Raw genomic sequence first — 12238 nt, forward strand, 5'->3', positions numbered from 1 at the left:
CAAATAGTCTAATTTAGCGACATTGTCAGCGGGTTCAGCTTAGCCGCAAAACATCATAAGTGTAGAATGTTCATGCTTTCTACATATGGCATATGGTGCAAAAGAGCCACCATAAATCAGTGCAAACTTTACTGAGCTAGACAGACCAATGGTTTGACTCAGTATTCAACAGCTTCCTAGACTGTACACAGATTAAAGACAGGACCAACCATGCTCAAATATTTACAATCTTAGGGCACAGCACAAAAGGAAAAAGGGATAGGGCAGGAAGAGGGAAATAAACTCAAGGACCAGTCCTTAAGTTACATTGTCCTTACAATGGGCAGCTTGAATGGAAGCAGTTCATAGAATCGTAGAGTTGGAAGGGACCCAAGGGTCTTCTAGTTCAACCCCCTGCAATGCAGGAATCTCAGCTAAAGCATCCATGACAAGATGGCCATCCAACCTCTGTTTAAAAACCTCCAAGGACAGGGGCGTAGCCAGGATCAAAACTAGGGGGGGGGGGCAAGCCATGGTCGTCCAGGGGCGGGGCCAAGGCACGGGAGGGGAGGGGCCACGAAGTGGGAATGTGGGCGGGGCTACAGGGCCAGCGGGCCTGATGACATCATGGCGGCGGCGGCAGCGGCCACCTTGTGCTTCTGGGGCTGGCAGCGTTGGCGGCTACCCTGCTTGGCTGGAGAGGACGGGAGGGTCGGGCAGGCGAGAGGGGGTGGCAGGGAGGGCGAGGCGAGGCACGGCCGCAGCCACGACGGCTCCGAGGTGTTGCTGCATATCAGCATAATATTTCAACCATGGTTCAAGCCCCACGTTAGGAAAAAATTCCTGCATTGCAGGGGGTTGGACTAGATGACCCTTGTGGTCCCTTCCGACTACAATTCTATGATTCTATTGATATATTACCATAGCATATGCATCATTCTGCTTTCTTGAATTGTCCTACTCCTAGGCATAGCAGCCAACTCCTAGAGGCCTAGGTGCCTCTCCCCCCCCCAATTACTGGTAAATACCGTATTTGAAAGAGTCATCCCCCCATGTTGATGGGCTTTCTATGTGGGGCTTATCTGCCCCCCCGTATTTTATTAAGGATGGAAGAGGGAGGGAAGGAAGGAAGAAATAGAGAGAGGGATAACTCATATTTGTGGGTGCCTCTGGGTGACGCTGTGATGCTGGAACTCTGCATGTACAGGAGCCTTGTAAGCAGCTTTCTCTCTGCTTGATTTACAGCAGGCACGTCCAACAGGTAGATTGTGATCTACCAGTAGATCACTGGATGTCTGTGGTAGATCACTGGTAGGTCACTGGCACCCCTAAAAAAAGCTCACCCAAAATTTTCCTCCTCCCTAAAAAAAGTTGAACTATGACCTGAAGCCCTAAACAAAAAATGGGCCTCCCTCCCTCCTAAAAGAAGCTCAACAAGTTTGACCTAAACCCCAAAAAACAGGGCTTCCCTTCCTTAAAAAAACTCAACAGCTTTGACCAGAACCCCCCAAAAGGGGGTAGATCACCCCCAGTTTTAAACTCTGTGAGTAGATCAGAGTCTCTTGGGAGGTGGCCACCCCTGATTTACAGTATACAGATGCAGGAGGAGGGGCAGACTGGAACACCACTGCTTTTTATAAACATCACTGTGTCTGTCAAAGCTACAGCCCCCCTTTCTTATTCACTTCCTTTTAGCCTTGCAGAGCCACCTTAGTCAAATTGAATCCTCAGAGTCTGCACCCTCATTAAATCGCCAATAGAACTCTTAATGCTCCTGAATGCTCATTAACAACTCCCACTTAAGAACAATAGGGTGAAATGGTCAGCTATCGAATCTTGCCTGGGGATATATGCTCCATTGTCTTAACTGCTTAACTACTGGTAGCCACTTTGCTTTATTTATTTGATGTGTTTTTGTTACAGCTGTGCCCCCCCCAGCAAGCAGAGACTTAGCTGCTCTTGCTAAAGCAAAGCCCTTTCAACTTCAGTTTTTGGAGGGGAAAAGTGCTGGTTATGGTCTGTAAAATACATTAATTTTTTGCTTCTAGGGGGGGCAGCTGCCCCCTCCTGCCCCCCCTGCCTACGCCCATGTCCAAGGAAGAAGAGTCCACCACCTCTCGTTGGAGTCTGCTCCACTGCTGAACAGCTCTTACTGTCGGAAAGTTTTTTTGAATGTTTAGTCGGAATCTCCTTTCTTGTAACCTGAAGCCATTGGTTCAAGAAAGCAAGCATGCTTAGGGATGGGCGGAGCCAAAGGATCTCTCAGCCCAGCTGTGGAGCAGAACCTGCTTTCTCATCAATTCTTCCATGGAAATTGACTGAAATTGCCAGTCAAAACCGCATCGTGCTTAGAGCCAGACTAGATGTGATGGCACCAGATCTGTGAGTTAGGTGCTCCCCTCCCATGTGTCTTTTCCCTCTTTAAATGGGACTCTCCTCTGCCCCCCAAACACACACTTCTTACATATGGGCAGCTCCCAGCAGAAAATGCAAGAATATACAGAAGCCCAGAGTTCCGTTTCAGTCTGGTCAAATTGTGCCTCCCAGTCTCTTGAGGGCCAAGAATAGCAGAAATGATCTCCGCCCTTGCTTTTATTCCCTGTGACTAGAATGAAGAACTCTCGGCAGAACTATTGAGGACCCAAGACTTGGCCAAGCAACTCGCCAGCAAACTGATTAAAAGGCAAGCTTACTACAAAAAACATACTGCCAAAGTGGAGGCGGAAATCACTAAGCTTGAGGCAAGAGAGCCATCTTTTTGTTATGTAGCATAAGCGTATTGTATGCAACATGTCCCCTTTCTGTGATTTAGTGCTGAGATCAGAGAGGACAGATCCCTGTGCCTGACATAGTATGATGTCAGATGACTGACATCATGGGTGTGTTTTGTGAGCCAAATTCAGAGGCCTAGTGGGCCCAATTGGGCCTGCATAGCAGAGATTCTCCCAACTTTAGAGGTTTCAAGTGTCGCCCATAGAGTCTCCACCACACTCGGCACCAGATACTGACCTGTTGAGGAGTAGGAAGACATGGCCCTGGTAGGGTTAAGGGCCCTTCTGCTATGGCATGCCTCAACACCACCCATTCTATATAAATTACTGCTGCACGTGTGAGGGGGTCAGAAGAAGTGTGCTAAACCTGCGGCCAGGAAGGAATATTGACCTCTGGTCTGCAGCAAAGATGCCTGTGCATCAAGATGATGGGAGATACCTGACTGGGCATGGAGGGCACGCACAATGGGATATATATATATATATATACTGTATTAAATGGTTTCCCTATCAGCCCCCTCCTTAATCAAAGCTGGTACAAAATATTATAGCTATGACCTCCGGTCATCTAGCAGTTGTAAAGTTTGGCCCAGCAACCCATCTGAATATGTCACTATTGCTTGACTGTTGTTAGCATCTGTCTGTCTCAAGAGACAATGGAGTGTGCCTCCGGGGGTGAAGTCAGACTGCTGTGCTTGCAGCACTGAAGTGACCTCCCTATTGTGCATTCCTGGGCAGTGTGTATGGAGGTCCTGGGCTGGCCAGACAACAAAACCCACCTCTTGGCTTTGCTGATGAGGTCCAAAGCAAAGCAAAGCAGTACATTTGGCACCACCTTGGCTGCAGGAGTTGCCAGAAGGAGGCGTAAAAGTTGCCACACAACCACTTTAGGGATCCAACTCCAGATTTGTGTCGGGTTTACTCCTTATCCTTTTCTTCTCCCAATGATATCTTGCAAGGCCATGAAGGTTTAGCACAAGAGCTTTCCTTCTCCTAGATGGGCTACCTTCCCCTGCTGATGAGCTCCATTTGCCCCTCAATTCCCTCTACAGCATTTGCAGAAACTGCCTTCCTAACTGTTGGACCCACAATTGGTTTCATCCGCTCCATCCGCCACAGCCTGTCTTCACGTGCAGGGAAAGTCCCTAACTCACCGAGGGTTTGAGACCCATCGGCTTAACTGCACTGTTTTGAGAATCGCAAACACTTTGGACAGGCCAGCTGTTTAATGCATCAGACCATTTAGGAAGCCCATTGCCTCTTTGTTCATTCCTTGTGTATGTTTATTCATTTTCTCTAAAGAACGAATATCATAATGTAACAAAACTTACAGCGGAAAAGGAAGAACAACTGAAAGTTAATATCCCACTTTCGGAGCAGTTGAGAGTGGAATTGGAGGAACTAAATGCTGAATATACCATCCGGAAGGACTTGTATGAAGGTATGCCTTGAGTAGTTTCCATAGGATAGCAGCTTTTTCTCTTGCCTGTTTCTAAACTTTGTCCATTCCATGGCATCATAGAGTGATAATGAGCTCAAGGCAGCACAGGTTTCCTCTTCCCCCAAACCTTATTATTATATTGTATTCTGCAGACAGGAGTCAGGGGACATAGGTCAAGACACAACTACTGCTTTTAAACCCCTTTGGGTTATCAAAGCAGCTCATAACATCAAAACACAATACAAACAACTATAAATGTAGCCCACAACCTTAAAAAAAACACAGCCATTAAGAAGAAATCTATTAAAAGAAATCCACCAGCAGGTTAGCCACCAAAAGACTGTTCAGTAGGCCAGGTTTTAAATCTTTTCTTCTGAGGCACAGTTAGAGGTCAGTGAGCTCTCCACTCCCTTGGCTAGATTTGAGATGGATTTGGGTAAAAACAGCTAACTTTCAAAACTTTCAGCAAATCGGGGGAAAGGGTCAGAGTGCTAGGAACAGAGCCAACTACTTTTGAGGAACTTAAACCATGTGGGTGGAGCACGTTTCTAGCACTCAGTTACCTGTCCATGGTCCTGCAGGCCTTGTATTTGATCCTCTTCTTTTGAACCCTGGATCTGTATTGTCTGCCTCCTTGCCTCCCAATATAATGGACTGCCCTCCTTGATCCTGGTTCTTGCCCTGACAGCTGGCTGGACCCCCTGCCTTCCTGACTGCCTGTGGGCCCTGCTGCCTCAGAAGAGGAAAATCCATAGGCCAGGCATAGGCAAACTCGGCCCTCCAGATGTTTTGGGATAGCTAACAGGACCAGTGCTCAGGGATGATGGAAATTGTAGTCCCAAAACATCTGGAGGGCCGAGTTTGCCTATGCCTGCCATAAGCAGTTGCAGAAAATGTTAAGGACTAGAGCCATTCTCCAGATACGGGAATTAAGACAGAGCAGGCAGGTCTGAACTTGTGTGTACTGAAAGGCTTCTGCGCCTCTCTGGTCTCTATTAGGGAGATCCTACTGGGCTATTTGGCTGCTGTTGTGGCTTATATTAGCTTAAGTAAATGGAGTCTTTCCTCCTCCTATTTTGCTTCTAGAACTCCGGGAAGAAATGCTCACACTAAATAAGTGCATAGACAAGTCAACAAAGGAGACTGCCAAACTCACCAGGCTAAAGGTAATCACTCTGGTATGACTCTGTGCTTTGCGGGCATCACATTTCTGGCAGTCCGGCTTCTGTGGTGGTTGGTCCCTTATCCAAGCACCCCAGAGGTAAATATGCACACAACTTGAAGCTGCAGACCAGTAAAAGCTTCCTAATCCTTTTTTTTTAAAATAAATTTTTATTAAAAATTTTCACTTACAAACCAATCATACCATACCAATTATTCCAAATTATACAAATGCATATCCATTAATCCCAATATTATGCCAAATTATAAAATTTCTTGACTTCCCATGCTTCAAATTCTGAGGATTCTATACATCGATAATTACTGCCTTTCTAATCAAAATTCCAAATCCTTTCCAATCATTATAGTCCAACATAATCCAGATCTTTTCCAACAGTTCTATTTATTATTCTCCTTCTATCTTCTCACAGCCTCTGAGATGTTTTCGAGCGAGATTTAACAAAGAGTCTCTGTTTCTGTGTGAATTTTATGTCCAGCTTCCCCATAAATCCTTACAGATTCTCTTTCCAGACTGGAATGTTTACCAGGTCCCACCAACAGTTTATCATGAGCAGTCGCCATCTTGAAAATCCAATAAATCATGTCCGAGCTTCTGCTTCTGCTCATTAATTTCTCCGGTTGCAGATTTACAGTCTTTCCAGGCAAGGGTCAGTCAAGTCCAGATATTAAACACATCTAATAACAAACCAATGGCTCCCTCACCCTTTGAATGCTCTTCCGCTACCCGGCCTCCATTTTGGTGGGCTCAATTATAACTACGTCACAAGCCATAAATCTTATTAAAACTGTCCACAAAGAATTTTAACAAACTCCAGCTGCTGATGTAACCACATTAGGAAAGCTTTGATCTTACAAGCTTATCAAAGCAAATACAAATACATCGTCCGTTATATATATTTCAATATCCACACAGTTTATATTTTATAATTTCTCGCTTGTTCTAAGTATTTTAGACGGTTCTTCCAGGGAAGGTGTTAAGTGTAATCTTGAAACATAAAAATAAAAGAGTCTCACTCCCCTTTCTGTTCCGTCCGACATACCGCTATCTTTAACGCGATGTTTCCTCAACTCTCTTATCTCTCAGTGGCTGAATTTTCTGGCAGTGTCTTCCTCCCCATCGTTTGAAGCATGTCCATAAATTTAATTCCAATTATTCTTCTTAAATCATGGAACTTGGCACGCAGGCGGAGACAGTGTCCGGGAGTGCCGAGCCATCCAGGGGGCTTTCCACCCAATGCCCCCCGGCCCCTCCTTCCTTCCGAATTTGGGACCGGGTAATGGGCAGCCGCGGGTGAGACTGCATCTTCCCTCCCCCGGGAAGCATTTGGGAGGCTGCTTTACTCCCACAACAGCCTCTGAGCCCCTGGACGGTCGGAGCGGTGGAATGTTCGGCCGCCATCCGTCGCGCCCAAGCAGAAGTCCAAAAGCTTCCTAATCCTAATGTTTAAACCAGGCATCCCCAAACTGCGGCCGTCCAGATGTTTTGGCCTACAACTCCCATGATCCCTAGCTAACAGGACCAGTGGTTGGGGAAGATGGGAATTGTAGTCCAAAACATCTGGAGGGCCGAAGTTTTGGGGGTGCCTGGTTTAAATACAGCTAGTACACTACTTTGCTAGACAACCACACCACATGCTGACTATCATCTCCTTGTTATTTTGCTGATGGAGTTAAGCTGGTCACTTGGGAACTTTAAGGTGAGAAGGACAAGTTTCCTGGAGAAGTGGCACTGACCAGCATGCAGCTTATTTAAATAGGTCACACAAGGAGGCCACACAATAACGGCCTCTTCCTCAGGTCTGGGTTATGGGATGGCTGGCTCCACTGCAGAATGTGGCCATTAGCTAAACTGAAGATAAGGAAAACCTTTTTTGGCCCAAAGACAGAATTTCACAAATAATGTAAATTATCAAACCATCGATTCTAGCACATGGGGGTGGGGGTGGGGCGGTGGGGATGGGAAACCTAAATTGTATAATTTGGTATTTGAATCATTTGTATTAGGAATTATGTTTATAATTAGGCATTGTTATAATGAGGCTATTATTGGATTATTGTAATAATAATAATTAATAATAATAATAATAATAATAATAATAATAATAATAATAATATATTATTTATACCCCGCCCATCTGGCCGGGTCTCCCCAGCCACTCTGGGCGGCTTCCAACAGAAGAATAAAACACAATATCTATTAAACATTAAAAGCCTCCCTGAACAGGGCTGCCTTCAGATGTCTTCTAAAAGTGTGGTAGTTGTTTTCCTTTTTGACATCTGTTGGGAGGGCATTCCACAGGGCAGGCGCCACCACCGAGAAGGCCCTCGGTGCTGGACCTCAGTGTCCGGGCAGAATAATGGAGGTGGAGACGCTCCTTCAGGTATACTGGACCGAGGCCATTTAGGGCTTTAAAGGTCAGCACCAACACTTTGAATTGTGCTCGGAAACGTACTGGGAGCCAATGTAGATCTTTCAAGACCGGTGTTATGTGGTCTCGGCGGCCGCTCCTAGTCACCAGTCTAGCTGCCGCATTCTGGATTAGTTGTAGTTTCCGAGTCACCTTCAAAGGTAGCCCCACGTAGAGCGCATTGCAGTAGTCCAAGCGGGAGATAACTAGAGCATTTAATTGAAAACAAATAAAAATTATTACTTAAAAAAAGACTGCGTTCCAACTTCCAGGCAGGGGTGTGTGTGCATATCAGTGATGGGCAGAATAACAAATTTGACAATTTCATTATTTTATTTATTACATAAAATTTATACATTGCTAGATTGTAGAGGAAAACAACAACCTAAAGGTGGTTTACAAACAATAAAACGGTAAAGCCAGTAAAAAGATTACAACCCTACTTTAAAACATACAAAATATTTGTGCAGTTTGTAGGATTTTACCATTGTATAGTAGACTTGTTCCTACAACCCCTCACACATCCCTCTCTGCCTTCCGTCCAGGCTGGCGAAAAGGCTTAATTCCAGCTGGGCACAAACACCCCAAGATGGGAAAGAGGGCCAGTGAGGGGTGTGGCTGGGGGGAGGGTGTGGCCTGGGGAGAATCCTAGGAGCCAAATAGAGAGGCCCAAGGCGTTGCTGGATAAATAACAGAGCAATCCAAACTCCCACCCGTTGGATGGGGTGCAGCTGCCCCTCCCTCGGATGACCTCTTCTATTGGTGGGGAAGTCCTGCTAGCAAAGAGCACCCGGCCAAAAGGTGTGCAGGCAGAGAAGCTACTACCAGTGGTAGCCAAAAGGGAGTTTCAGGAAGGGGCTGGGCTGGTGTAGGATCTGATGGATTCAGTGTAGACCCTGCAGCCATCACGTGACAACAGTGGGCAGAATCCAGGCCTCTTCTTGGTGCCAGCCTGGGAGCCGTTGCAGCAAAAGAGTGTTTTTCCCTTCTGCCTTGGTTGGCACAAGCACTGGGAGGTCTACGTGTGGTGCTGTTTGAGTTGACACTGGGCAGAATGGAAGCTGTATCGGGGGAGACTGCCCCATGGCGATTCATTTGCACATGGAAACAAGGGATGTCACAGCTAGAGTAGCATGAGCAGCAGCCCTGAATTTAGGAAGAATTAGTGCCCTACTTTGTTTTCCTGCCTCCTCCCCATCCTTTTTATATAGCCTCTATTAGACTGTAAGTGCTCCCTAACTAACTAACTAACCTTTCCTCACAGTCTTACGCAAAGAACGTAATAAAGGACAACAGGGAGAAAGCATTAAAGCAGCTGCAAAGCTTCACACATTCTCTGAAGTACCTTGAGAGAGACATCTATGAGATTAATAGGAGGCTGTACATTTTGAATGGAGAAAACGACAGATTAAGAGCAGTGAGTAGTCCAAGTCTGCCTCTGGCACATCAAGCACCACAGCCCACACCTTCAGCAAGTGGAAGATAACCTATCGCAATAGCGTGGCACACAAACCAATACAAGGACCAGGAAGAAAATGTTGTTTATTGTACTTCATTATTACTTTTTGGATATTTTTGTTGTAGCGAGGAATGCATGTATTCTGGGTGCACCAAAACAGGAAGCTGCCAAACGGGGAAAAGTTGGCATTGTGCAGTTTGGTCCCTGAAAACCCTAGAAATGGCTGCCCCACTGCAGGAAGCCATTCTAAGGCGTTATTTTATCCTGGTGATCTTGCTCTGCCTGTTTGTCTCTGGCAGCTGCTAGCTGCAGGGAGGGTGTCATGCTCACTGTGGTTGCTCATTTGACTGGGTTGTGGATTCCCAGTACAGTGATTGATCCCATTTCTTGCTCTCTCTTGCCTTTGGCCTCACTTTGTAATATTCCCCCTCTTTTTCTCTACCTCTGTGCCAACCCACTTAGGAGCCTCTGTCATGCATTTCATGGGCTTCCTGGCCCATGAAAACTTACTTGTCTGCCATTCAGCTGCTATATGACCATTCACTGCATATGCACACCAAGATTTCAGACCCTGATCTCTCCCAGCCCTTCTTGGAAGATGCCAGAGATTGAACCGGGGGCCTTCTGTATACAAACCACCGAACTATGACCCTTCCACACAGAACTTGGGGGGAGCTGCTATGCCTTTCCCCCTGAAATGTGGCCCATAAACCAAATCTCTGCCATCCCTCCATTTTCTTAAAGTTTGTACATCACCAGCTGCCCCAACCCAGGCTTCCTTCTTAAATCACTGCGGTTTACAGAAAAATTGCTGGTGTGCAATTTCAAGATAGCTTGGGGAAATTCAGTAATTATGCAAATTTTAAATAGTCAATCCTGCCCATGGAATTTAGATTTCCTTGGAGCAGAGTACACAAGGTCCAGACATGTGTGAAAGAGGCATATAGAAGTGAATGGAGAGGTGTCATATTCACTGTAAAATTTGTATGTTTTCATCCAAACCTTCTTAGGTCACAGGAAATTTCTAAATAGAACCGGAATCGAAGGGGTAAACGTTGGGTGGTTTAATGAGTGTGCAAGGGTACTTTCAGGTACTTACAAGGACTCAAATCACAGGTCTAGCACACAGTGAGCCCCAGTAGCAGAGTATTAAACTCACAAAAATAAGCAGCACAGTAAAGCGTTAGGAATATAGGTTGTTAGACCTTTTAAATCTCCTCCAGCTGTACACAGCAGCTGACCTGTTTTTACTCCCGTGCAATGAGCAGACTGTCAGTATGCCCTGTTCAGCCCATGTCTTAAGCATGTGCATGGGCTAGGGGACTAGAGCACCTTCACCGACCTTTCGATCACAGGAACGTAGACACAGCGTTCCCGGAGAACAGGTCCTGGTGCAATGGACTCACATCTGCTCATTGTGAACACCTCAAATGCAGCAGAGTAATGGACAGACATACATGAGAAGAGCAGTTCCCATGCAGCCATCTTATCTATACAGAGATAAGAGCGAAAACTTTTCAGTATCAGAGACGGAAGAAGCAAAGAGCAGCTTCCGCCCCCTCCTTTCTCATAACATGAGAGCAAAACAAAAGATCAGGCGATTCTTGCAATGGGAGGGGTGAAATGCCAACACAGACTGCACAATCTTAAGTAAGTTTAAAATGGTTTACTTACAAATTCAGGATCTCAATCCTGCATTGTTCCATTCATCAGCAAGGATAACGTATGCAAAATACTCTTGTGTAGAAAATACAGAATATAGTTCCAAACATGTGATTTAAGCTTGGGAGCAAGCCTAGACATGTCTTCCTTCAGTGGGTTACATGATGCAGAGAGAGAAAGGAAGAGCAAAAGGCTTCACTTCCTCCCTCTAGGGGGTGTGACCTAGCTGAGCCTATCTAGCAATAGAACTCTGTGGTCCTTTACCACTTCGTGCACTAACTAGCCCTATGCCTGCTAGTCGTATTTGACTGCAATCTCCCACAAGAAAAACAAGGTGCGTCTTAAGAAATGATAGGCTTGTTGTATATCATTAACAAGGACACATCAGATGCTGACACTGGGAATGTTTTTACCCCGCCAGGGCATTGCCTTTCTCAAAGAAGATATCGCTGAAATCGAAAGTGAGGCAAAACTCTTTCAGTCAGAGAGGCAAGAAACCCAGAAAGCTATAAAAGAGCTTCATGGTGAGTGACGTGTGGCATGAAGTTGATTGCTGCAATACAAAAGCCCTGCATTGGGAGGTTGCTTCCAGACCGCTGCTGTTTCGTAGTTGGGAATCAATCACATAGCTGCAGACTCAGGTCACACAATTAAATCGGATTTGGCACTCTTGCACAACAAACCTACTTAACCACCTCCCCCCCCCCCCCGAAAAAACCACCGCAAAGCATGGGGTAACAATTGCTTGACGTAACAGACAAATCAGTACAGACAAATCAGAATGAATTTTCAGTAAACTGGTCATCACATATCTGCACTGATATGGGCTGTGGCTGGCTTCCCCAAGAAGCATTTTAGGTCTGTGGCTTTATGGCTGCCTTTCCTCATGGCTGGTCCGCCATGCTGAGCAATCAAAACTGTCTTCTCTGAATTGTGACTCCGAGCTGGTGCTCAGCCAGAATGTACACACTGCACTCAGCAGCCACAGACCCACGTTTGCAGTGCTGCAGTATGAGATTCTAGGGAAGGGCTATAGCCCAAGGGGTAGCAGAGGAGCTGCTTTTAATGCAGAAGGTCTCCGGTCCATGGCATACGCAGAGAGGACTGGGGAAGGCTGCCCCCTCTTGAAAGCCTGGAGAACCATTGTCAGTGTAGAGAAAGGCCAGACGGACCAGTGCTCTGACTGCAGGGCAGCTTCCCATTCCTGCATTGCAGGAGGTTCACAGAATTGTAGAGTCGGAAGGGTACCCCCAAGGGTCATCTAGTCCAACCCTCTGCAATGCAGGAATCTAGATGACCCACAAGGGTCCTTTCCAACTCTACATTTCTATGATTC

General features: G+C 46.2%; 1 protein-coding gene across 6 annotated transcripts in view; it reads left to right on the forward strand.

Moving 5' to 3' along the window:
• CCDC175 (coiled-coil domain containing 175) overlaps positions 1-12238 on the forward strand; it is a 33762-nt gene that overhangs the window by 17550 nt on the left and 3974 nt on the right. For 4 of the 6 annotated variants that reach the window (XM_088674244.1, XM_088674250.1, XM_060271220.2 and 1 more), the window contains 5 exons: positions 2589-2720; positions 4053-4191; positions 5278-5357; positions 9046-9198; positions 11324-11426. In XM_088674244.1, the coding sequence (XP_088530370.1) occupies positions 2589-2720; positions 4053-4191; positions 5278-5357; positions 9046-9198; positions 11324-11426 (607 nt within the window). Of the gene's footprint in view, positions 1-2588; positions 2721-4052; positions 4192-5277; positions 5358-5870; positions 6021-9045; positions 9199-11323; positions 11427-12238 lie in introns of those variants that run through there. The other 2 variants (XM_088674264.1, XM_088674261.1) reach the window with 2 other exon arrangements.

This window comes from Zootoca vivipara, chromosome 1, assembly GCF_965207765.1.
Source record: "Zootoca vivipara chromosome 1, rZooViv2.hap1.1, whole genome shotgun sequence".
NCBI lineage: Eukaryota > Metazoa > Chordata > Lepidosauria > Squamata > Lacertidae > Zootoca > Zootoca vivipara.